Consider the following 27,824-nt stretch of genomic DNA (forward strand, 5'->3'; position numbering starts at 1 on the left):
CAGGCATCCATGAAAACGGAATTTATGACATTTAACGGAGTTAGAAGTTAGCAGGGAGTTAGCTTGCTAGCTTCTATCTAAATACAATATAGCATGTCCTGACTGCGGGGTTTTGGAAACAAATTCAAACGTACAGCTCTGTTATCACTTCCAACATAAATGAAGACAGAAAACTAAACAGCAGTGACGTTTGTAGGGTTACTGAAGTTGGGCTAGCTGGCATATAATGATGTGCTACGTGACCGCTAGCGACACAGCTATGTTAGCATAATATAAACAAGCTAACTTTTTTCCCACTGGATAAAAGTTAACGTGAGTGTTCTCGGTGGTCAGGAACAAATGTAATCGCATGGCAGGATGCTGTAAAAGGACCAAACTTCAGCCAGGAGAACAACTGAGATAATCCATCCACAATACGAGGTTAGTCATTCATATACTGCTGCATGGGCTGGGCTGTAGTTACATCCTAAGGTTTTAAAAACTGAGCTTAAATAAATGATTAGCGGTAATAAAAGCCGAGGGAGGTCAACAGTGATCACTGACTGTTTTAGGAGCTTTTTGAGATCAAATAGAAGAAAATACATAACATTAAACATGTTAACAACACAAAAGCCATATTAAACGTAGACTACTTTAGGCCCGGAAGTAGGATTCGTCACGTCATCACTTAACGACCGGACAGAGGGAAAGTTATTTTGAAATGATTGCCATTTCATTGCCCTGTCCTACTAACTGGCCTTGAGGAGTCAGATGAGCTTGAGCATAGTAGAGATGATCCTGTGTGGTAAATCAGTCCTACCTAATCTCCCTGTGGTCCCACGTTGTTGCTGACACAGCCCTTAACCTGCTGTGTTGTGTTTTTTAAAAAAGGCTTTGGATCTCAGTTCCATCCACATGAATGCAGCTTTCCTACAGTTGTACTCGTCAGTGAGCTGATGCCTTAAATGTTCTTCAGGATAAACACGTTCACTAAGTTTTCGTGTGTCTGAGAGAAGCTGGTAAAATATGAACGCCTCAGTTCAGCAATGAACTTAGTGAGCAGCAGTAAGTGGCACAGTGACGTCTGAGCCCTTAGGTTTGTTGTCTCACTATTGGCTGCCCTTACTTATTGCCCTAAGTAGATGTGGGGTCTTGTTGAAGCTGAAGGCAAAACCTGCAACTGTACTCAAACATGCAGTGTTTTGTAGGTTGTAAACCCTTTAAACTAGTGGCAGCTCGTTAAAACACTTGAAAGTATGTGTCAGGATGCAAAGTGAAACAAACCTGATGAACTGTTTTATGTTTCTGTAGAGTTTCACACAGTTTCACTGGATGACTGAGTGAGTGCTTAATTGAGTGGCTGTACAAACCAGACAAAGCTCAGTAACAGCCTTTCTACAAGTTTGAACATTCTGCTCTTTTTATTGTACCTGATACTTCATATATCCCACAGACCACATCTGTCTGTGCTCTGATCAAAGCATTCATCCAGCTGATGGCTCAGATATGTTGTGTTTCATCACACTGGCTCTTTCTTTCAAATGCAACCTCTGCTGTTCTTGACCGTAGTTAAAGCTCAGCTTTACGCCTCAGGGACGTGCGATTGGGAAATCTTATCTTCAAAAGACAGCCGAAGTCTCGTCGCTGTGAACCCAACACGGGGTTCTATGAACGTGTTGTGGATTTCATTATTTCATGGCAGAACTGTTGTATTTTGCATTTTGCTATGGTCGGGATTGTTGTTCCTAACGTTTCCTCCCTGCTGCAACATCTTTGGCAGTTACTAAAAGTCTGACTAATGCAACAGTTTGTGTCCAAAATGCTATGATTATGTGTTCTTTTATGGAATTCAAATAGGGGTGTTGCCACTCTGCTCAGGAATGCTTGGACACAGCTGGAGCGTGCTGCAGCAGCTGTTTAGAAGATCAAATCTGTCAGTGTTTGCAGAGATGTAGAATAGAATAGAATAGAATAGAATTCAACTTTATTGTCATTGCACATGTCACAGGTACAAGGCAACGAAATGCAGTTTGCATCCATCCAGAAAGTGCGTTAGCAATAATATAGATATGTGAGTATATTACAGAAATGGGTCTATTATGGTATGTTATAATGTAGGGGAGAGCGGGGTAAGTTGTCACACTCTTCACACTGACTAACTTTTACTGAGCACCATACATCACAACGTAATAAATGTTTCACCAAATGAAAGACGGAAGTCTCGGGCACATATGATGTATTGATTACATTTTCATATCTTATCTCATTACGGAGTTGTAGACTGTTGAAAGGAGAATGTGCACTTGTGACAATTTGCCCCATCGGCAGGTAAGTTGTCACACTAGATTATCTTAAAATATGAACACAAATACTTAATTATGATTATTGATTTTAATTGTTAAATTCAAACCAAAACTGGAAATTTGAACAATTATTCCAAGAGAATTTGGAAAAAAACAATTATTTCAATCCAATACACATTTTAATCAAAACATTAAGTAGAAAGAAAACTTTAGTTTGAACTTTAAACTCAAATGTTCTCTGGCTTGCACATAAATCCATCATAACTGAATGGAATGCTGCAAATAACTTGCTTTACTTAACATGTTTATACTCTGAACAAAACAGATGCCTTATTTCTGATTAATCAGACTCAACTTCATAGTCACAATTCTGGCACACATAAATTGCCTGGCCTGAGGTGCAAGCATCATGGGCCCATTTGTTGCATTTTACGCATTTTACCCAGGTCTCTTTTGGACGACTGTTTGAAAATGGCTCCACACAGACAAGGCAGAAGCACTCTTCATCATCTGATGATGACTCTTGAATTATTTTTCTTCTTTTAGCTGCGTTGTTCTTCATAGGTCCAGATGTTTTCCCCCCTCGCGTCCCTCTCTTTTGAAACAGCTTTTTGCTAGATTCAGCCTTATTCTTTTCTTTTTCTAGTTGCTGCTTCACTGGCGTGTCGGTTAGAATTGCTGATTTGCGTCGTTTTCTTCCTTTGCTGGATGGTTTTCGGCGGCCAGCTTTTGGATATGGCTGGATGTCCTCTGGAGTTGGTAGTCCGCTGTCAGTAATTGCAGTGCGGTAATTTATGTCAAAATCCTTTGCTGTACTTGTGATTGATTTGTTCTGCATCTTTACCTGCCTGACTGCCTTTAACATAATGTCAGGTGGTGTTCTGCCACGCTCTGTCTTTCGTTGATAATTTCGAACCATCTTACTTTCTTCCTTCCTTCCTTAATTCCTGCCTCTCCTTCCTTTCTTCAAAAACCTTATTACAAATACAAATGAATTACAATATCACAATTTTTTGGAGCATTTATTTGTACTGGGGCAAGTTGTCACATGTGACGACTTGCCCCAAAGTTAATGAGACAACTTGCCCCAAACTGACATTTATGCTAATTTTGGCTAAATGTCAGGGTTAGCTCAACATAGCACATCAGCTGAAGTATCAAAAGACACGTTAATGTCTCCTCTATTTTGTGTAAAATAATAATCTGTAACATCTATACCTAACAACAAAGTTGTACTGAAGAAAATTTAAAGTGATTTATTTTTCCTTTTAGGTCAAAAAAATAAAAAAGATGTGCTCACCTCAGATTAGAGCAGTCTTGACCACATGTGAACAGGAGGTTGACTATAGAAGAAGAAGTCACACAAAGTGGCTATTTCATTTTTGAGATAGAGCCTCTAGTGTTGGAGTTATGAACAGTGTGACAACTTACCCGTGTGACAACTTACCCCGCTCTCCCCTACACGGTATGAAGTATGTTGTGAATATTCTATAACTATAAGTATGTACAGGCTGTAGTGAGTACAAGCTATGTACAGGCTATAAATATGAAACTATACAGAAATATGAACTATGCAAGTTGTAAACAGTTGTAGGATTAAAAATTATCGTATGTACAGAATGATTATTTACACAGAACTATACAGTAGTGCAGTTAAGAGGCTATATAAAGTGCTAGTGGTTGTGAGTGGTGGTTCAGTCCATGTTATTATTGTGTGTTTGAGGGTACAGTTGTCCATTGTGTGTGTGTGTGTAGGTGGTTGTGTGTGTGTGTGTGTATGTTCAGTCCTTGAGTTTAACGTGGGTCAGATGTCAGGAGGCAGAGTTCAGGAGTCTGACAGCTGTGGGGAAGAAGCTGTTCCGGTACATGGTGGTCTTAGTCCGGAGGCTCCTGTAGCGCCTCCCAGAGGGCAGGAGGGTGAAGAGTCCATGTGAAGGGTGACTGGGGTCTTTGATGATTCTGCTTCCTGTAGATGTCCTTTATGGCAGGAACTCGTCATAAACACAAACCTTTGTGTTGCATTGGTCATTATCAGGGCATCAAGTAAACAAAATGTTTACCTTTGGAATATGGAATCTCACATAACATAGCAAAGGTTAAATGTAGTGTGTGAGTACGCAGCGTGACTTCAGGCACAGCTAGTGTCTGTTTGGATGCATGACATCAGTCCAGCAAACCTATCAGAGTGTTGCCACATCTGTAACGAGCTCTTTGTGTCACCTGCAGGTTTTCCAACAGTTAACTAAAGCTAACTCTTATGCTAAGCAATATTTAGCTGCTTTTCTTTCAGTACTTACTGCAAACCATGCTCAGCTGGATCCAAGCCTGAACTCTGATTGCTAAGTTAAAATGCTCCAACTAAACTTCTTTTCATAACAAGGATCACTGCAAAGGTCTGCTTGCTATAAAATGTCGAGGGGTAGAAATCCTGCCTGTGCTTTTATTGCCAATGGCATGCAAAGCTGTCAGCTGATCAGCAAAGATCTCGTCTGTTCATTTGGGTGCTGCAGCTTCACTGGGACAAGTTCTGTTTTGTTTCTGTGATTTTCTTTTCTTGCTTGATAATCGCAAGAAACAGTACATTTAGTTTTTTTACACTCTTTTTATTACTACATAGGTCCATGTGTTATTTGAGCCTGACATATACTTCCCCTTCAGGGCTTCCCGTGGAAGCATTTCTACACTTTGGGGGGTAATTGGACAGTTTCTGTCTGCTGTGTTAACAAATAATGGGGGACTTCATTGAAATTAACCCAGAGGTTGTTGGTTTGAGTCCCTGTTCAGTTTAACATCAAAGGCTGAGTGATTTGATTAATGAACGGCTATTATTATTAGTAGTAGTAGTATAACACACACAAGGACTTTCTTATGTAAAATAATAATATGATTGTGCACAAAGTCAGATTGGTGTTGTTAAATTTTTTTAAACGAGTTTTCAATGAATTCCCCGACAGCCACATTAGCCGTCTGTCGTCATTAACATAGCAGACTGCAGTTATGTAAAAGATGACAGATAGCAGATGGAATATTGAGCTGTGCCATGCTGAGGCTGTGCAGAGCAGCGAGGGGACCACAGCTGGACTGAGGAGAGTCCAGAGTGTGGAGGACCAACCTGAGCTAATAGAAATACAGAGCAGCCCGGTCAGTGTGCTTCAGGCCCGAGGAGCAGAGGGGGCAGGTGGAGCAGCGTGAGGCTGCAGGCACGTAATAATCTTCACCCAGCAACTACTACGCTTACACTGATTTGTTCAAATGTGCTTTTTATATTGTTGTAGCCAGCTTTAGGTCAGTTTTAGCACTCAGTCAGTTTAGTCGTTCACACACACACGTTAGCGTTATGCTAATGCTGTCCTTCTGCAATAATAAAATAATGAGTTGATGGAGCCGTCCAACAGATGCACATGTCCGTGTGCCTTCCTGCAAAGGAAATCTGTAATTTTGTGGGATTTTCCCGCATTACAAGTGCTACATTTGCAGGATTTGATTACATAATATTGGCGATGTAAGTCTCGCCCTGTACACGGTCTCGTTGTCTATAGAAAGTATTTGGTTGGCACTACTATAATGTGTGAATCTGTCATAGTGACGAGGAGGAATAAGTCTTGACAAACTGTGCTGGGTGGTGTGATCTGTGCCTGGCTGTACACACTGTACTCTGCAGCTGTCAGAAACAACTGCTCACATACAGACAACTGTCCAACCTGTGAAGTCATGAAAACATGCGCCCTCGTGTTGTCTCGGCTATCAAGTGTAGCAAGTTGAATTTTAATGGTGAAATGTGTCCTTTACACGTTATTTTTCAAGAAAGACAATCAGAAAATGAAATGTCGTAGTTAGACGTTACACTGCCACAGCTGGCCTGTGCAGTGATGCCACACGCTATCAAACGATCACTGCTGCGAGTGAGAAGAACGTCAGTATCATTTGTGCTCCGTGCTTAGAAATAATGTGCATTTGGCTGAGTATGCTCATTAAAAAAAACAATGTTAAGAGGTCTGGTACTCCGTGTACACGTGGGATTATGCTTAGAGCTCACACCTTGGCATTGCAAATTATAAGCTGTGACAAACGTGGTGTTAAAATTGGCTTTAAGTGGCCTTTGATGGGAAGTCACTATTAAAGGAGAAGCTATGGTTAACATTAGGGCAACAGCATTAACATTTGCTGCCTACTTTTCAGTATTATCAGTCGCACCTGTCAGTCATTGCTAGTTGATAAACCATGTTAATGTAACCGGTAACTAGGTTGTTTGTTCTAGAGTATTCTGTTGCTTTGAAAGTCCCAGACTGAGGCTGAGAAGTCCACCAACAACTAGACTGAAGGCTGGCAGCACAGCACTGCCTGAGACAACCAGAAGTACTCCTTTGTTTGGGCACTAAGAGAATCTCAAAAAGTTACATTACTGTAGTTTTTGCACTACGTCAGACAGCTTGGATATCTGTGTAGAGAACATGCCTGATTAGTTTTGTCTTTTTGGTTCAACAAGCATTAAAGATGTACAGATTGTACTGTTGTCCTGATCCTATCCACTGCTCTATGTTTTACACAACCACAGCACTGTAGTGAGGCATAACAAAAGCAGTGCTGTCTGTGTGTCTCTGACTCCTCTTTGACACACAACGTCAGGTTTTGGCAACTCCCTGTAAACCTGCCTACAGGCTGCAATCACTTGTTCAGGGGTGTGTCTCAGAGGGGCCTCGTTCAAACTCATTGTGAGCTGTTGTAATAGAAGTGTAATTATTTCTTGGGCTGCAATGGTTCATTGAGTGACTTGATGCTTCATATGATGCATGAGTCTCACCATGTGAGTTGCATGCGTTTCACCCACATCTGCACCCAGACATGCTGGTGAAAAGTATCCAGGAGCAAAGCTTTGAATAAAGAGTGCGACGTTAAGCCCAAGCAGCTCCGCGTTTTCTCAACCGAATGTGTGATAGCACAGCAGCAGCTGTGAAGATGCTGTTGTAGTTTAACGTGGAGTCTTTTTAAAACCGCAAAAAGCAAAATGCCCAACCTTTACCAAGACGATGAGCTCGAGTGGTGTGAAGGGAAACTTTTTTTGTTCTCTTTTGCAACTATAATCAGCATTGAGGTCTTTACTGAGAACAGCTGCCAGGAGTCCTTAATCAAAGCGCCTGGTTAACAAGCTCCAGCGTGAAGGAAAGCTGCTCCCGTCTGCTGCCATTTGTTTTCAAATCATCCTGGAGACACAAAAGATTGCTTCTTTTAAAATAGGAACAGATTCCAAGAAGACAGACTAAAGGCTGGATATTAGGTATACCTCACTGCGCTATTTTTCAAGTTCAGAAAATATTTTCTTCAGAATAAAAATGATGTTTTTGGCACATAAACAGTGAAAGGATTTAATTCTGTAACTTTTATAAAGCATGTTTGTCTGAAACAGGTCTGTCCTCCTGTAAATGAGACATTGAGTCAGTATAAATAAAGGTTAAATGAAAAAAACTGTAGATAAAATGTATGAAAACTATGAAAACCAATGAACAGTTTATTTCGTTTTTGAATGTTTAGTATTGCTCATTAATAAGACAAACGTATTATCAGATTAGTCGGTGTCATAATTGATATAATGCTCAGTTACTAAAGTTATTAATAGCTACGGGCCCATTTTGAACTAAAAGAACAGCAGTAAGTATTGATGAGCAGTGTCAGTGTGAGTAATACTGTATCAGTCCCTGTCTGTGAGTTTAACATTAGCCTCATCAGGACAGAATAACAGGCAGAAACCACCAAGCCTTTGGCAGCGTCCTATTTTTTTATAGACACGCAGCTCAAACTTCAGGGCGTGACTGCTACTTCACCCTAGTTTGGATCATATTTCCTTTTTTGTGCATTTATATTACTCCTGGTAAACTGATGCTCAGTAATATACAACATCTGTAATCGCATTTTGAATCTGTAGAACTACATTGGTTTGTATTTTTAGCAGATATTTCAGTAATACTATACGTTTTAATACTTTAATCCTTAACACATCAGCTTACCCAAAGGCATTATATAAAGGGTTAAATTATTCATTTACCAACCTGGAAACGTGGAGTGATAATCAGCTGGACGATGATGGAGACTGTTCAACAAAATTAAAGGAGCTCTTTGAATAAGAACACATCACATGTCAGTGGTAATGCTGGATATTGGTACTGATGCAGCCGGGATCATTTTCTGTCGTGTGATGGAGTTATAAATTACTAACAAACAGGGCGAAATTCAAAGACGCGCTTTGTGTGGCCCCCACGTGCTTGCGTGTTGTGGGGTTGGGGCATGCTCCTGATGAGATGACAGACGTGTCCTGGGGGACGGCCTCCCACCTGTGCTTGGGGTGAACCTGCTGTTGTCTGTGGAAAGCAGCGGGAGCCAGTGGAGGACCTGCACATTCTCAATACCAGTGCTGGGCAGTGCTCACAGGGCCAATGAGGAGGATGTCGGGCCCTCGGGACACCCTCAAGAAGTTTGACTATTTGGCCATATTCACGCTGCCGTACTGGTGGTCGTTTTGTAGGGGTGTGGTTTCTGGAGCAAATACTGACCCCACTGGTGGGTTAAACAGCTTGTATGGCCCTGTGCAGCTCTCCTTGACTAACTGCCTGTCCCGTGGAAGCTCTTCCATGCTCTTGAGACTGTGCTGGGAGACGCAGCAAACCTTCTGACAATGGCACGGTCCTCAGCAGGACCAGGCCTCATGCTACCAGCAGTGACCCTAAAACTGAGCCGTCCAATCGTCAGTGTTCACAGCACAGACCGATAATTGGTCAGTCAGTGACACATGTCGGATTATAAGCTGGTCTCTTCCTTTCATACACAACACCCTCACAGCTACATGCTAACATGTCGTTCCTGTTAGAGCTCCTCACTGTAAGTGTGGACACAAACTCCCCCATAGTAAAGTGTAGGTGGACCAGCACACCAGTGTTCATAACAACAAACCTAACTGGGCACTAACCCTCGCCCAGCTGGAAGGACATTTCAAAAGTTAATAAGGGAAAGTCGCCGAAACAAGAGAGACGGCCACAAGCTGCAGCCTCAGTGAAAGCAATGTTATGAGCAAAGGATCAAAGCAGTAAAAATGAAAAAAGACCAAAGGGTTGAACTTATGCAAGTATCTGAACTTTGTTTTGTTAGATATCTGCATGTAAATCTCCCCTGCAGACATGATATAGTTCAGTTGTTTGACTGCAGTTTAGGGGAAACTGGAAGAATCTTGTTTTTTGGATATATGCTATTGGTTATACAAAAGAATGGTATCTGGGATTTTAGCATTGTTTTGTTGTATTTAATAGTGTATGGTGTTTGGGTTGGATAAACAAGGTAATCAAAGTGTATGAAAGCTTTAAAATAATGGGTTTAATGTCTGTTTCACATCAGAAATGTTGATTTCAGTTACAGGAACTTGAAATGTTGTCATAGACAAGAGTTAACGAATGAAGAAACTTTACAGAGAACACGCTTTCAAAGAAACTACTGAAAAAGAAATCTGCTGAAGAGATATGAAAACTGTCTTTTTCGACTTCTTTTGTTGTTCAGTCTTTTTAGTGTGGAACTGGAAACTAACAATATTTCACGACTCTGGGCTCGTTGTTATTGGCTGTTATTTTATCCATTAAAAGAGATGACGTCATGTGTTTGGGCCTATATAAGCTGGGTTTCTTCCAGGATGGCAGTCCTCCTCCCAGCAGGCTAGGCTCTTTCAGGCACCCAACGGCGGTTGTCCTTATTCTTTGGATTTGGTTGTGTTGTAGACCTTTGTAATTTCAGTCACTTGTTGGTTAAAGATTTGCACCTAGTTTTCTTTCACTCTCTTCTCCCCCTCACGTTAGGGTTAGTAATAGTGCTAATAATGCTAAAGTTGTTGCTGTCTGGATCTTTATGTCCTAAACAACACGAGCATAACACGAGTAACTGCTGTGGCTAATGTTAGCACCGGTCATATGTTGGTTTTGTTTCAGAAATAGTGATGTTTTAATAGTGTTTATAAAATGTCAAAACCTAGGTACGCCTGCTGTTAGTGTGCAGTGGTGCTGTGCAAAGTTGTGTGTCGGCTGGACGAGGCCAACACGACACTGTTGGTGTTGATACCGTTGCAAACAAGTATCTTGTATCTAGTTTTTGTACCAATTAGTATCCAAGTATGTTTTCTTTTTTCTGACGAGCGCTCTCTTGATCTGAGCCCTCAGAAACTCTTTCTAATGATATGAAAACAAATACATCGCTTCATTTACGAGCAGTGACTCCATGAACATCGGGTCAGCTGATGTTCCCATTTATCAAAAGAAAAGCGTATGTATATTTTATTATAAGACATGACAGGATGAAAGTGTTTTTTAAATATCCTGCAAAATCCAAATTAAAACGACAGCCTGTATTACAGCCTGTGCTAACATCATCAACCAGTCTGTTAAGTGTTTAGTAGTAGAAGATTTAGTTTCTTCCAACATTGCACAGCCCAAATATTTGGGACATAATGTTATAAAATGTGAGTTGAAGCCCAGAAACATTAAGGAGTCTTCTTTTACAAAGAGCTGACGAGGCTGTGGCCCGGCAGCAGACAGGACAGCCTGCTGCTGTGTTGTTGGGTCAGTTACTAAATGCCAAACATGACTGAGCTTCCTGTAGGTGTTTTGTAACATTTCTATTTTCCACTAGTTTAGAGGAGTTTTATTACACTTTGCCATTAATGTGTAATAGTAGGAAATCATAGTAATCGTGGGTAACAGTGGAAAGTTGAGGCTTGTTGAGTTTGCCTCTGCATGACTCTCATTTTTGCCCAGAAGAGGTTTTTTCCACAGTTGAAACGAATTTTTGAGTCTCAGTACATTTAGCCGATAAATACATACTTCTGGGGTGAACGATTGGCAGATGGAAACTTGACAAAGCAGGCCAGAACGGGGGAATGTGTGACAGAACCCATGAAGGTCCGGGCAGGTTGTTGGCTGCAGAGCAGCAGGGGAAACAGCTGCACTGAACAGTAAGTCTAGAATGGGGCTAATTCTGGCCAAGAATAAAATATGGAGCAGTGTGTCTGAAATGGACCGGTGTGACGTGGAACACTGTGGACAGAGGATGAGAGAGAGGGACGCTGCAGGTCCAGTGACGAGGCGCATGTGAACGTCGTGGTAAACAGTGCTCTAGATAAACAATCATGACTTTATTCAATGTTTTTATTGAATTGTAACCAAATGTGAAGGCAATTTTAAAATGAAAGCAATGACTGGATAATAATAATATTAAATAAATAAAGGCGATACATAGCAATACAAGTTAAAAACAGTAAAAATGTAAAAACTAAAAGCCACAGAATTAAGACCTGTAAGAACAAATGTGTCTTCAGCTTAGTTTTAAAAACCTCCACAGAGCAGCCTGCCTAACATCTTGAGGGAGGTTGTTCCACAGAAACGGGGCACGAAAAGAAAAGCATGTTCTCCAATAGTCTTTTTTCTGGCTTTAGGAACCTTTGGAAAGCCAGAGTCCTGAGATCAGAGAGCAGGGGATGGAAACTAAAGGTGTAAAAGGTTGGAGACGTATGAAGGTGCCGATCCGTTTAAAGCCTTGTAGGTGAGCAGCAGGACCTTAAAATCTGCTTGAACCTGACAGGGTAGCCAATGCAGAGATCTCAGAACAGGGTGATGTGCTCACATTTCCCGGTTCTTGTTAAAATGCGAGCAGCTGCATTTTGCACCATCTGTAGACCTCTGAAACTTTTCTTTGGTAGGCCAGAAAGAAGAGCATTACAATAATCAATACGTGAGGACACAAATGCATGGACAAGAACCTTCTGAACCTCAGTGTGGCCTATCCCAGCTATCACAGGGCGAGAGGCGGAGTCCACCCTGGACAGGTCGTCAGTCTGCCGCAGGGCCAACACATAGAGACAGTCATTCACACTCACATTCACACCTACGGGCAATTTAGAGTGACCAGTTAACCTAACCCCACTAACTGCATGTTGTTGAGTCAGATAGAAAACAGTAGGTGATGTGTAATAGCAACAGTATAGCTTCCTTCAACAGAAAAAGACCAGAGAAATTAAAAAAACCTTGAACAAACTATTTTTTCTGCCTTTTATTGGGTAGTTTTTCAGAAAAGAAAGGCGGGACATGTGGGAAAGAGAGCATTAGAATACCATGCAGCACCAGTCCAGCCCACTGGGCGTGGGACCTCTGCTGTTTGGGACACTTTCACCCATGTAGAATGCGCCCGAACCACTCATTCAGTCTTTTTAAATGAAATGTGGCTTTTTATTCAGTGTGGACTGTGCAGCCCTTTACTATCAGGCTGTGCCAGCAGCTGGCTGATTCTTTTGATATTTGACTGCAGATCACGAGACGCTGATCGGTGATCAGTCTGTCAGTCGGGCTGCAGACTGGATCTGTTTTACCTCAGAGTACTGAGGCAAAAGTCAAGCGTCACATTGGGAGCTAGTTTACCTTGTATTATAAAACAAATGATGCATTTTAAGTAAATCACACCTGATCGCTCTGTGATCGTGTCACAGCCTTAACAGGAAACAGGAAGTAAAGTCCACAGGTTTAAAGGGGTGAGGGCTCACTTGGAGAAAAGTCATAATTGCCCCCAAAACGCCAAGTTTCCTGAGAAGTTAAGTGTAAAGTAAGCCGACTAAATAGTTTAAAAGGATTTCATTTAATTATGATCTTCAGAGAAGTTTTATTGTTTGTATTGCATTTCCTCACCCCCTCCTCAGCTTATCACTGAGCCAGCCAAACAGAAGGAAGTACACATGACAGCGAGGCACAGAGGAAGTGTGTGGGCGTCTTCTCATTATAAAACTGGCTGAACAGGAAATAAAATATGAAGTTATGGCAAAATGTATTTTTGTAATTGATCAAAAAATGTATGAAAATTCCAAAGGACTAAGAGCCTGATGGTTTGATCAGCACTGCAAAGAAAGAGTACGTTTAGCATTTCACTTTCAGCATTTAGAAAATAAAGATGACACATTTGTTGACCAAACTGGTGCTGCTGACGATACTGGGAGAGAAAATTCTCAGTGTCAGTGTTCAGTAACTGGGGCTTTGAGAGACATAAGGCTAATTAGATTTACAGGCATCCAAGTAATCAGATGACTCAGCCAGATTTGGAGGAAATGGCTGAGAAGTAAACAAAAGGCTTTGGTGCTTCTGTCGCGGCTCTCCAACTGCTCTTAATGTTGGATTGAGAGCAAATCAGATTTGGCCTCACACCTTAACCTTTTTACTGCGATTAGTTCCAAGTGGTTTTATTTGAGCTAAACCTGCTTTGGTATTTCCTTTGATACAGGAAATGAATATGGAAGTTGAACATCTCAATAAAAAGTATAATCATTTGGAAAATAATAATAAAAATAACAGAAACATTTAGAACTTTATCAAAGATTTGGTTTTCCTGGGAATGTACTAGGAAAGGTTGTAACCTATGCAAGGCGTCTAAATATCCAGGTACATGCCCGTGTGTGTGTGTGTGTGTGTGTGTGTGTGTGTACTGTAGATGCCTTGATAAAACTGGGAGTAAATGGGATAAATAGATGTCATGTTCAGTTGCAAACCATGTAAATTAGACAACAGTGCACCGGATTGCTACGAAAGCACAGCCTGACTTTCCTTCTGAAACCACAAAGCTTTAAATATTCTATTATAACTGATCATTTTGAGTCACTCAACAGTTTGGATCATTTGCTTGACTAAATGTTGCTGCCCTTGCTAATCAGCCAGTCACTGGTGAACATGTCAGTCCGATGGTGGTTACCTGTGAGTTTGAAGATGTTGCAGTGCAGCAGTCACTACCTAGGCCTACCTGCCTGCAGACATGTGGCCTCTCTCTCTGTGGCAGTAGGATGAAAACAAGCAGGGAAAGTAAACAGAACAGTAGTTGGAGTGGTTGTAGGTCAGCTGTGTTAGAGTAAAGTGACACACTGACCAAAGGACAAACTTGTACCTAGTGCTTCTTGTTTAAGCTCCTTAAAGATGACTCTGTGCAATCATTCAGCCTAATCATTTAAATTAAGCAAATTAGCAGGCAAGTAGTGTCTGTCTATCTAGTGTCTCTGCAGATGTATGATACATATATATTTACTGAGGATGTCATATGAGGCTATGTCTTTTGTCCTTTTCTAACAGTTGAGTAGTGCATTCTCAGCTTACTTAGCCTCCAGGGTGGTTTTTAATTAGCATTTCAGCAAAATGGCTCAGAACTAATGTGTCCTTTATTCTGTTGGAAAGAAAAAGTTCTTTGACATTTCTTTAAGTGTAACCCCTGTAGATTTTCAAAACACTGATGTTGAGCACAGAGGTTACTGTGCAGCATACAAATGTAAGGTTTATTAAACTGCAACAGCTTCCAGAAAGCGCACACACACACACACTGTCAAAGAAAACACTGAAGTGCTATTGGATACATTAAGTAAAAGATGTAGCCGTTGTAGGTTTCCTGCGAATGGAGCCTTAGCTTGACGCTCCACTTAGTCCCTCTTTCCATATCCAAAAAAAACCAACAGTCCTTGATAGTTTCTCAATATTTACTTCAAAGGTCCAAACAGGTGCACAGCAACAGAATTCCAAATTATGAAAACTTATGAAGCTCAATTCAAAAGAGAGATTGCGAGGACAAAAAACCAAGTGGCTCCACTCTCCTCTCACCTAACTTCCTGTTTTTGCTGCACTATCAAAATAAAAACATACATTTCAAATTAAACTGCATGTAGGCTCCTACAGCCATGTTTTAGAATTGTTGATGTTTGTGGTTTCAGTCTGTATGCACCCACTTGTTTTTGTTGTTGTCAGCTTTCTGTAATTTGTTGTTCTTCCTAAAACATTGTCATGGACTGGCCTCCCCAGAGCCCGACGGTACTGAAGAGTTTGGGATAATGTTGACAGAATGGAATAAAAGGCAGCAAACTTCGAAAGAAGAGCTTTCTAATGTTCCTAAAAAGCCTGGAGAACATAAATAAATTACAATAAAGCTCGCCTCAGGTAGAAAGACGTCTATTACCTCCACCAGAGAGGCGTTTGGTAGCGTCTGTTTGTGCTTGCATGTTAGAATTCTGTCAGTAAACATGACGGCTCAAATTTTAAAATCAGTTCTCAGTAGGGACGTAGAGTGGGGTCATGTTAACTGTCCATTCAAACCTGGCTTACATCCACCACGGCCCTCAAGGTCAGCTTCATTATTTATTGGGCGAATACTGACAAAACGCCTTATAACTTAAAAACAAGTTTGGCATGTATGAGCTACGTATAGAAAGTAAAGCGTGAAGTAATCATTCTTGGCTCTGTGGCTCTTTCTTTGTAGTCGACCTTATCCACTGTGTTACGGGATTTAATGCAAACTAAAATGGACATAAAGGAAAACAGCAAATGCAATGTTGATTTGTGTATCAGGACCATGTAGCCTGTGGGACAGCTTCCTGTCCTTTATGAAGAACCCCAGTTTATGATATGAGAAAGGGAGTGAGCAGATATTTTACGCTAGTTAGAGGAAAATTGCAGGAATACTTATTAACATTGATGATGGCTCTTTTCCACTTGTATCCCTTAAGTTCTTCCAGTTAGCTAGTTTATTTACTGGTCTTCAGTAAATAAACTGAAATGACTGCCACTGAAACTTAATCAGTGCTGTTAAGCTTGAGACATCCTCAGTGAGTAGTATGCTGATAAAGCATGTGTCGTTAAGCTTCTGCTAAAGGCTGTTAAACGGTAATAAATACTCCAGGAGATTTCTGTGGTGGTATCTATTCTGAAGAAACGGGTTACCACGAAAATGTAACAGACAACTTTCACTTTCAACTGGGGACAGCTCTCTTAACCAAAGTGTGTGGGAAGGTACTGTCGCAGGAATTTAGCACTTTCAAATTATAGACTTCATTTACAAAAGACAAAGATGGCCAGCGGGACGCTGATTTTAGAATCTTTTCTAACAGCACGTCAGTATCCTGAGGAGTTTGATAATCGAGCCTGTTCAAGGTGAAACATTCAAGAAAGGGAAATTGTTTTTGGAAATGTGCTTACTTCAGCAGATTAAAACAAATAGTTATTTTTGTGGAGTGAGTGGAGGCAGGAGCAGCGCTGTGCTTTACCATCATATGGAGGGGACATGCATGTTGGACGTACAGTGGTGCAGTCTTCATGTTCATTTCAATTCACTCTTTCCTTCCAGTCAGGATCCATTTATTGTGATACACGAGTTCATCTAAACGTTTATATAATGTTAACTAAGCGACCACAACGATAACTGTGTTAACGAGACAGACAGGCTGTGTCACAGCTTCCTTTATGAAGAACTGTGTTGTGCAACAAATGGAGGCTTTATTACATCATCAGTTTTTGCAGAGATAAGTAATAAATGAATACCCACCCGACTGTGATTGGAAAATGTTATATCTGTCATTTACTACAAAGAGGCGTGTTTGCTTCGTCCACGGCAGCGAACCCTGTGTGGTGGGGTTCAAACACACACTTCCTTCACTGTTGTTGCCGGCAGCATTTCATCATAGATGTGGTGTCTGTTCACCGCGTGCAGAGCAGCTGCACAAACCTCGCCTTTACCAGACAGCCAACGCCAGTACTGATATTTCAGAAGTTTGATTTCTGAAGATATTTGTCTCTTGTAACCCAAAATTATGTTTTTGATAATAATATTCTTCATGTGAAAATTTTCATGTCTCACTGCTTATGAAATGTTTCAGTTTTTGGCGCCTGTCAGTTTGGTTGGGCTTTGAAGAAGATATTGGTCCAAAGTCGGTCCAAAGATATCTTCATGTATACATAAATGTATTTAATAAGGGTGCCACGATACACAAAATTCACGGTTCGGTTCGATACTTTGGTGTCACAGTTCAATATTTCTTCGATACAAAAAATGTTCATGCTTTTTTAATTTGTCATTTATTAAAATTATAAATAAATAAATAAATTAAAAAAAAAATATATATATATATATATATATATATATACACTCAACAAAAATATAAACGCAACACCTGTGTTACTGCTCCCATTCCCCATGGGATGGACGTAGAGACCTAAAATTCATTCCAGATACACAATATAACCATCCCTCCCAAACAGTGGTCACAAATCAGTCCAAATGTGTGGTAGTGGGCACATCTGCTATATTGAGATAATCCATCCCACCTCACAGGTGTGCCACATCAGGATGCTGATCTGACATCATGAGTAGTGCACAGGTGTACCTCAGACTGCCCACAACAAAAGGCCACCCTGGAATATCGAATATCGTTGCACCCCTAATATATATATATATATATATATATATATATATATATATATATATATATATATATATATTTATTTATTTATTTATTAGGGGTGCAACGATATTCGTATCGATATTGAACCGTTCGATACAGTGCTTTCGGTTCGGTACGCATATGTATCGAACAATACAACATTTGTAATTTATTTTATCAACTTTCCTTCTGACGATGCTGTCTGTGTTGAGCGCTCAGTGAATCTGCGTTCGACTACTCCGCCTAGGCTGCACTGTCGAGCGCAGATCCACTGAGCGCTCAACACAGACAGCATAGTCAGAAGGAAGAGCGCAGGGCAAGCTAGCGAGACAGAAGTTAAGCTCTCCTTGCAACATGGCAAATTGACCCTCATTCAGATCTGGCGTTTGGAATTATTTTGGTTTTCATGTGACGTATGACCCTGAAGGTAAGCGAGTCATGGACTAAAGTAAAACAGTATGTTGGATGTGCCATGCAATGCTCAATTACATGGGTGTGAACTAGTGTGTTAGCGCAGTTAGCTCGTTAACGTGTTGGCCGTCTAGCCCCATGCACGGAGCGATCGGCGGTAGCTCGTTAACGGAGATTTGCCGTGTTGTGGCGTTAAGGTCATTTCAACGAGATTAACCTGAAAGCACTAGTGGGAACACAACGAATATGACTGCACATTTACGCCGACATCATCCTAGTGCAAAGACAAAAACAACAAGCATGCTACTAACTTTAGCCGAGTCATTTAGACAGCTGTTAGCACATGATTCTCCTTATGCTGCTGAGAATATAGCCCAGAAGAAGCGGATAGTATAGCTTTTATTTTGGAAAGAGACATTTCTCTGTAATAAACTCTCTTTTCCAAAGATGAGTGATTCCTCAATCAGATACAGGGCTTGCAATATCGCTAGCCCGACGTCCCGGAGCTAGCGATTTTTTCAGTCGGGCTACCAAAATCTATCTCTGCCCTGCCCGTCGGGCTATTGTAGGAAGGAAAAATATATGTCAATGCTTTTGCATTCTTTCAGAAATGTAGCTGGGTAATTATGTCATTGGCATCGGTGAGCCACTGTCAATATGTGACATATTGAAGTCGCGTTTGAATTTGCGCTTGTTTTTTTGCTTTCACTTTGCAATGACAGCACTGATCTGTGAGTGATGATAATTTGTGCACCAATTCCTCTGACATCGTCTTATCAATCGTTAGCTTACTATGCAAACATGACAAGTGAAATCTCCCGCAGCTTAAACATGTGAGAGGTTGATCGCGCAGAGAATCGCTGAGCTTATGTGAGTGCGTGTAAAAGCATTTCAGTTCTGCTGAGCCAAATAAGACAGGTCAGGGTGAAGAAGTGACAGCCAAAGAAAAGCTTACCACAAAACGGAGAAGTTATGACAAATCAGACTATAAGGCAAAAAGAAAGTGCAGCTTTATGGTTTCATGGACAAAAGAATTTCTGTGGCTGCAATATGACGAGCTAAATAACCAGGGCTGCACATAAGTGGTCCGCAGGTGCGCATTCGCTGTCAAAATAAAAAACGCGCACAAGGGTTAGGGTTAAATTTAAAAACTGTACTTTTGAGTTAAAATATATATTTATAATTTTAATAAATGACGAATTTTTTGTATCGAAAAAATATCGAACCGTGACACCAAAGTATCGAACCGAACCGAACCGTGAATGTTGTGTATCGTTGCACCCCTAATATATATATATATATATATATATATATATATATATATATATATATATATATATATATATATATATATATATATATATATATATATATACACATACATACCACTCATCTTTGGAAAAGAGAGTTTATTACAGAGAAATGGCTCTTTCCAAAATAAAAGCTATACTATACGCTTCTTCTGGGCTATATTCTCAGCAGCATATTAAACATATCAGGTCCCCATAAGGAGAATCATGTGCTAACGGCTGTCTAAATGACTCGGGTAAAGTTTGTAGCATGCGTGCTTGTTGTTTTTGTCGGCTTCCACTTGTCTTTGCACTAGGATGACGTCGGAGTAAATGTGCAGTCATATTCGTTGTGTTCACACTAGTGCTGTCAGCGTAAATCTGAAATGACGTTAACACCAAATCTCCGTTAACGAGCTACCGCGGATCGCTCCGTGCGTGGGGCTAGACGGCCAACACGTTAACGAGCTAACTGCGCTAACACACTAGTTCCCACCCATGTAATTGAGCATTGCATGGCACATCCAACATACTGTTTTACTTTAGTCCATGACTCGCTTACCTTCAGGGTCATCCGTCACATGAAGACCAAAATAGTTCCAAACGCCAGATCTGAATGAGGGTGGGGGAGGTTCAATTTGCCATGTTGCAACGAGCTTAGCTTCTGTCTTGCTAGCTTGCGCTGTGCTCAGTGGATCTGCGCTCGACAGTGCAGCCTAGGCGGAGTAGTCGAACGCAGATCCACTGAGCTCTCAACACAGACAGCATCGTCAGAAGGAAAGTTGATAAAATAAATTAAAAACTTTGTATTGTTCGATACATATGCGTACCGAACCGAAAGCACTGTATCGAACGGTTCAATATCGATACGAATATCGTTGCACCCGTAGTATTTAACGCTCAATTCATTGGAATAAGCAGACTGGTTTCTTTGAGCAAAGCCAATCGTTTTTAGAAGGGCAGTTCGATATAACGATATATATCGTATGATGATATAAAAACGTCCATCGTTTCATTTTACGCTATCGTTTGTTTCGTGGTGTCGCAAAATAATCTGTTACGGCAATATTTTTTCATGTTTTGATGGTCACTGTAGTGGCTATATTAATTTCTTAAAGTTCTCTCTTTCTCTTATATTTAATATAACCACACTAGCACCTGTTTTTATGGGTTGTCGTTAGCAACAATGACGGTAAAACCATCGCATGTCCGCTTGTTTATTTTCCACATAAACCTTACACAATAAAGGTCTAGATCCTGTTGAGACTTTTCAAAATAAACTGAACCACGTGAAAGAGTATGCAGAGTATTTACGGATGAGAAGCAAAAAAGAGCCGCCAGGTGCTCCAAATAAACCTTAGACTCAAACGTCTTCTCCCCGCAGCACGCCGTGTAATAAATACTCACAAAGAAAATGGCGGCCGTTACAACTTATGTCTAAAAATGTATCGTTTCATGCATCGGTTACAACACTCCAGCTACACGACGCCCAGCTGGAAACACTTCACGCAAGTTGAGCTGCCCGAGATTCACAGAATTGTTACATTTTTGTGATTTATATCGTTATCGGACGATAGATGTCTTATATCGGGATATGAGATTTTGGTCATATCGCACGGCCCTAGTTCTTAGGAAAGAATAATTCGTCATGCAGCGAATGAGGTTATGCATCTGAAACAGGAGGGCTGACTGACACAAGAAACTGATTTGTTTGTTTTCTTTCTTCTTCTATGTGATTGGATAATGGGAACCATCCACTGACACCACCACAGGTAAGTTTTCTTCATTCCTTTCATGTTGAAGGAGAACAGAGTACCTCAGCTGGCAGGTGTTGTATTTGCTGTGCTGCAAGAAATATTCCATTCCCATTTGATTTTTGTGTATTGCTGTTCATTTGAGTTTGTCCTCGATGGTTGTTTGGCTTCCAGCTGGAATGTGACATTTGTGCAAAATGGTAAAAAGCAAAGTTTGAAGTCTGACATTTAGCATCTCTTCATATTCATGTTTAATTTGCTCGGAGTTGAGTTTTTTGCTTGCGTGGTATATGTTGATGCTCAAGTGTAAAGGATAAGTTGGAAAGGGTTTTTTTACTCTTCCGCTTCAGTTTCAGGTCACGGGAGTTGCTGGTCCGCTCTGTGCACTGAGATCATTTAACTGGTCACATTCAGCTCTGCTGATATTTAAATGGGTTGTTTTTGTAGAATCACTTGAACTGTTTTGTCAGCAGATTTGTCATGTAGTTTATCAGTTTCTGTAGTATTCCTGAGCAGATAACACAGGGCCCTGTGTGCCTTTTAAACACTATATGCACATCTGTGCTTACAGCACGAGCTCTGGTTGTATGGCCTAATGTGATCTTATTGTAATCAGGAGTGGATTTATGTTAGGTATGAGGAGCTTATGAACCCCCTGGCAGCCACCGTGGAGTCTGCGCTGTCTTTTCATGCTTCAGGGAACGTTGGAGAAAAAAAATGGTCTCAGGCTTAGATGGAGTTGAATTATTCATGGCGATAGAGTGAGAGGAGAAGTAAAAGCCTTCATTTTTGCTTTCTGCCCCTGGCTGTGCTGCTCTTTGGTGTGATTGGGTGAGTAGGGGTAAGAAGGCACATGATTATGCTTGTAGAGTATCAGTACCACATGGACTATCAGGGTAAGAGCGTTAAGAGGGTATTAAGACCCAGTAAACCCACTGGGTACCAGTCTGTAAGAGCTGTGAAGGATGTGGAGGATACTGATTTCTCCACAAGCAACAGTGGCTGGCTACTCCAGCTAATTACCAATGATTCACTACCATCAGGGAGGCTTGATGTCTTTGGCATTGGCACAGAATGGACCTGATGTAAAATTCCTGTTACCTGTTGATGTGCATAGCCAGGGAGGAATGACTGTTTCTGACCTGTATATATTTGTCTAGACTGGTCAGTTTATCCTAAACCAGAGATTTTCTATTGAACAGAATGAACTGTTTGTCACCCAAGTGTCACACAGGCCTTCTGGGCTTATTTTGTACTTTTGGCTATAAAATAAAAACTTTTTATTTGTTTTTGTTTCTAATGTCTCTGTAAAGCACTTTGAATCACCTTGTTGTTGAATTGTGCTATACAAATAAACTCGCCTTGCCTTGCCTTGCCTATAAATTTACAAAATAACTCAAATCTCTCTTTCTTGAATTTTCTCTCTAGCACATAAAGTTAAACATTTACCTGATGTGATGTGCAGTAAAATCGTCTTTCTGAATTGTGTTTCTAGCACAGGCTGTAATGGAGTTACTGTTAGAGTTAAAGAGAAGGCTTAGCCAAAGCAGTCAGATTAAAAGGACACCGTTTACCTTTTTAAATAAACAAGTAGGTGAATATCACACGCCCTTAAACAATGCCAGAGCACAACTGCAAATATGCTTTTGTGTGGGGAATTCAAAGCTGTGCAGCAGCCTTACAGTCTGTGGGTCATCTGCTCAAATCTGTGAGCAAAGGTTGCACCTCAACAAGTCTGCCCCATCTTTGTGAAAGATGTCCATCACAGTTTATATAATCACAGCCTCTGTCTGTACTGCACATGCTCAGTTCACCTGTTGAGGAGGCATAATAATAAATCAACGATAAATAAACTCACTTTCCCCCTTTGTATATCTCTACAATACTGTATAATAATGATCATAATTCTAGTAGTAGTTGTAGTTGTTGGTATTAACAAATGGTCAACAGTTGATGTGTTCATCCACCTCAGTGCTCAGTCCTGAAAGTTTCAGTGAAGTCTGTCATATTCTGTGAAGCGTATCCTTACTAATGAAAAGGTATGGGCTCAAAATGTGGTCATAAATATTTTGTACTTGTAAATCAGGATTTGTGTGTGCGTAAAAAAGATTTGTGTGTGGACTTAGCCAAAAAAACCCTGCAAGTTACAAGTACAAGTTTTGACCCTATTTTTCTTCCTTTCATCTGATTGGCCAGTGTCATGTCAATCACAAATGTAACTATCCAATCAGAGAACAGATGGGTTTGGCTGTCGGAGGGGTGCTTTTTTGGACTGCAGGTCCTTGAAGGGTGATACAGTTTGAAGCTGGAGGATCTCTATATAAATATCCGATAGCAGCTAGGTCCCCTAACTTTCAGCAGCTGTTGAAAGGATAAAGTTGTGCTATATCAGTGGTTAGAAATACCATTATTATTTTAGGATTAGTTTAACACAAAGTCTGGGCTGACCCGGGACCATTGCTGTGAGTCACAGTGCACAGCATAAAGGTCCTTTCACATCGGATGCAGGGGAAAGCGCATCAAATCCGACTTCTTTGACCCTCTGCGACCCATCTATCCCATCATGGTGTGACGGTGTGAACGGCACAAATCCGATATCTTCAAATCCGATCTGGGTCACTTTGGTATGTGGTGCTGAATCCGATACATATCTGATGTTTTAGAAAGCGACTGCTGTTTGACGGTCACGTCGCATTAAATCCGTCTTTTACGTCACTGACCCAAGACAGACGCCGACTATCAGCGCCCGACATGGTGAACGCTTCTATCCAGGGAAACTGCTGGGAAGACAGCGTTGGAGAAACGTGAACATTTTCTTTGTACTGTATAATCTGCAGATTCTGACAGAAATCTGCAGCTAGAAGCAGCGCTCCTCTGAAACAGCAGTAAGGATCATTATTAGGACAAATGTAAATAACAAAACTTTATAACTTAAAGCAAAACTGGGAAACGTGAAGTCTGAAGTCTTTACATTAAGGCCATCAGTCACACATCCTGTTGCTCTGGGTCTAAACAGAGCGTCGTGTGTGACGTCTTCTTTTGTGCACGCGGCCGCTCTGAGCGTTCACACTAGAGCGCGTTTGATCAAAAAATCAGAATTGAGCATCAAGACCTGCAGAGTGAACGTAGCCTCAGACTGTTTCTTGAGTTTTACAGTTAGGAATATGTCTCTGTCTACAATGTGCCGTCTCTCAAGACAGTCAAAACCCTTTAACTGGAACTTGATCAGTCAGGCTAGAATCAAAAGTACTGATGTCATCAGGACATTTCCACACTGAGCCAACACCTCTCTGTTACAGAGCTGAGGACGCCTTTGTGCCCAATATCTAGAATAAATATCTACATTTAACCTACAATGACAAAACCAACTCAAAGTGCTCTGACTAAATCGAGTTTGTGCGATTGTCTCTACATTGTGACTGATGAGACTACAAACCATTATACACATTTAACAATTAAATGATCTGACAAACACATTTGTGTCATTTTCTGCTCATTTTATTTCCAAATTAAGAAGCAAATTCTGTGAGTAATTATGAAGATAATCACTCTGTCACTCTGTTTCTGAACAGCCTCCTCAAAGATCTACAAAAAGAAGCGAGGGCCCTAACGACACAGTTTCTCGGCCTGTCTTTCTGGGAACCTGTGGATCCATTTTGTGCGTTGTCCTCACTGGCAGATTGTTGCGTTTTGTTCTCACTGGCTGGAGAAACGCTTTTGTTACTTTCTAAACGTCTCAGCGCGTGACCGGAGCCGCTCGATGCTTTTAGCTCTGCTTTTAATAGCTCCACAACGGCTGCTACAAAAGTCGCGTCACCCTTTTCCATCACAAACTGAAGCACGTATTTGGATCCAAATATGCGACACAGGTCTTTGTACATTATGATGTACAAGTTTTTTACAGTTTTTAGAGGAGTCAAGTCTCCCCCAATCTTCTCTCTTATATCAGTCACTATCTGCTGAAAATTCAGCTTTACAGCAGTTGTTTGTGTTTTCTCAGAAACGTGAGCGACTAAATTTGCAAGACACAATATGAGAAAGGTATCGGTCTCTGCGGGCGCAGGAAGCGCCCCAGACGAGCACTGCGGGGCGTCGCTACATTTTTCTTCACTCTCTGAACTCTCACGGTCAACATTTTGGACATCAGTGATTTGAAATGCATCACTGTTGCCCTCGCTACCCACATCTCCCTCACCTACACAAGCTGGAGTCTGTGTGCTTTTAAAAGTCTCTGCAGACTCTGGTTTAAAGTCGTCATCTTCCTCAGAGTTTGGCGAGTCAACAATGCTGTAGCTGTGACTCTCACCATCTACAAAAGGGGGAGCTAAGGTCTTTGTAAAGTCCTTTAAAATGTTCGCTACACTGTGAACCATCCCAACAAAGTTTGTTGGGGATGTGGATCTATCTGATTGCAAGGACGTGGACCCTGTGATACGACTCAGGGCTGAGTTTACGTTCTTTGCAATCGACACTGAAAATAAAGTCAGTAGTTTGTCTGAGTCACAAGACCGCCGTTGCCCAAAACCCAAGACCCAACCGAAGCAGTAATGAAAGATGTTTCTGAGGCTGGCCTGAATATCATCCTCTGTCACCCTGCAGTCACTGCACCCATCAACCTTCATCCTGAAAAGGGAGAGAAGAGAAACGTAGTCATCTTCCCACACTATCACTGCTTTGTCCAAATCTACAGGCGTCATTAAAAGAAACCACATGGACGACTTCACACGTGATGTAAACGAAGCAATGCTGTGTCCTCTGAAAAACCCCTCCGTCACCAGGATTACCCGATGAACCATCTCATGTAAAACGTCTAAGAAGAAGAAAGACTGAATCTGTGTTAGGCCCTACTCTGTTCTCATTGTACATGCTTCCTTTAAGCGCTATCTTTGAGAAATATCACATCGCTTTTCATTATTATGCCGATGGCATTCAGATCTACTTTGAGTTAAATGATGACCTAGCTTTGTCCTTGAATTGTTTTCGAGAGTGCATGTGTGAGGTCAAGCAATGGCTCCTGGCAAATACTCTTATCCTCAATGATAAGAAAACTGAAATTGTGGTCTTTGGCAGTAACGTTCTCCGTGCCAAACTTCGTGATGCTTTTGGTTTTCTCACTAACTCCTTTTCCGACACTGTTAGGAATCTGGGCGTGTTACTTGACAGCTCTTTTAAACTTGATAAACAAGTGTCTGCTGTTGTTAGATCCAGTTTTTACCAACTCCGCCTTATTTCTAAGGCCAGGCAGTATATCCCGCATAAAGACCTGGAAAAGCTCATCCATGCCTTTGTAACTTCGAGACTGGATTACTGCAATTCACTCTATTTTGGTCTCCACTCTGCCCTCCTTCACAGATTACAGACAGTCCAAAATGCTGCTGCACGCATTCTAACCAAAACTAGGAAGTTTGCCCACATTACTCCCGTCCTAGCTGATTTGCACTGGTTGCCTGTGAAATACCGTATCCAATTTAAAATTCTGCTGTTTACTTTTAAAATCACTAACAACACAGCACCGAGCTATCTTAAGGAACTCTTAAGCTCATATGTTCCTGCTAGGGCTTTAAGATCATCCTCACAGTTACTGTTGGTGCAGCCTAGATCTCGGTTGAAATCTAGAGGTGATCGAGCGTTTGCTCTGGCTGCACCAGAGTTGTGGAACAACCTTCCAATTGGCATCCGGGCGTCTGACTCTATTCAATCTTTTAAATCACGGCTTAAAGCGTATTTGTTTAATCTTGCTTTTTCTACCGGTTAAATGCTGGCCTTGTTTGCAGCGATTTATTCTATTAATTTTCCTATCATGCTTTTATTTGCGCTGTGCATGTCATATCGCCATTGTGTTTTGATGGCATAGTTATATTGTGCTATAGTTATACTTTTTTCTATTGGTAGCTTTTTCCTGTGAACAAATTTTACACTTTTATTTTTTGTTTTTATGAAATTATACTTGTGTTCATTTGTTTTATGTTAAGCACTTTGGCATGCCGTTGGCTTTTAAATGTGCTCTATAAATAAAGATTGTTGTTGTTGTTGTTGTTGAATGAAACTGTTTAATAAAGCAAGCTTTAGATTTACCGGTCAGCGGAGCTTTCTTTGTCTCCACGATCATGGCGATGTGGGCAGCATGAAACCTGTCGGCGTATGACTTTATACACTACGGTGCTAATGTGCCCTATGAGTACTCGGCACATCTCGGTCAGCAGATCGACGACATCCGAGGAGACGTCATCGGTGGCTAATGCCGTCCACTGTCTGAAAGAAAAACATTGAGAACGGTTGAGCGAAACAAACCTGTAACCAGTGAATATGTCTGTGTATGCTGGTAACTGTCTTGCTGACTTTGAGCTTGTGACTTACCTGAGCGATAAATCGTCTAAATAGTTTCTGAGGCATCGTTCAATGTCTCCAAATCTGAACAGAGGCACGCTGAGATGACTGCACCTCGGTTCAGCACGTTCATCTAATGGGATCTAGAAAGAACAGACAGATGTCAGGGAGCAGGCGTTACACATCCAAAATAACAAGAATTAGACCAGCAGCCAATGTAAGGTTTTTGTCACAGCTGCACAAACAGTATTGGTGCTCATTTTGGATGCTTCTGTAACAGTTAGTCCACCAGTACCACTAAGCTTCTCACATATAATCATTGCAATTATTGCATTTTCAAAATGTCTAAAATATTGATGAGAGGTGGTCTGATCAATTTTTCAGTGTCCTACCACGTTCATGTTTCCACAATCTCGTCCGTGAATTCACGTTTTGGCGACAGCTTTGCACAAATGATCACTTTTTCCAATCTTTCACTCTCCGTCCTCACACTAGATCTGGATAGTTG

At 41.1% G+C, this 27,824-nt stretch overlaps 2 protein-coding genes across 3 annotated transcripts in view; one reads left to right on the forward strand and one right to left on the reverse strand.

Annotated features, from left to right (window-relative positions):
• thrb (thyroid hormone receptor beta) overlaps window positions 1-27,824 on the forward strand; it is a 132,366-nt gene that overhangs the window by 10,032 nt on the left and 94,510 nt on the right. The window lies entirely within an intron of this gene.
• On the reverse strand, window positions 21,738-27,717 carry LOC146614084 (uncharacterized). The gene is made up of 5 exons (XM_085378621.1): window positions 27,709-27,717; window positions 27,347-27,459; window positions 27,065-27,241; window positions 24,714-25,612; window positions 21,738-21,877 (listed from the first exon to the last, which is right to left on the reverse strand). The coding sequence occupies exons 1-5, from the start codon at window positions 27,715-27,717 to the stop codon at window positions 21,738-21,740; spliced, it is 1,338 nt and encodes a 445-aa protein (XP_085234747.1).

This window comes from Diplotaxodon limnothrissa, linkage group LG18, assembly GCF_057381915.1.
Source record: "Diplotaxodon limnothrissa isolate DT_005_m linkage group LG18, D_limnothrissa_male_GT1.1, whole genome shotgun sequence".
Taxonomy (NCBI): domain Eukaryota; kingdom Metazoa; phylum Chordata; class Actinopteri; order Cichliformes; family Cichlidae; genus Diplotaxodon; species Diplotaxodon limnothrissa.

Bases quoted from the DNA above. Each gene is read 5' to 3' on its own strand.
- LOC146614084 (XM_085378621.1), bottom strand. The intron at 27,242-27,346 runs GTAAGTCACAAG...TTTTTCTTTCAG, and splicing joins TTAGACGATTTATCGCTCAG to ACAGTGGACGGCATTAGCCA. The intron at 25,613-27,064 runs GTAAATCTAAAG...CTCCCTTTTCAG, and splicing joins AAAGAAAGCTCCGCTGACCG to GATGAAGGTTGATGGGTGCA.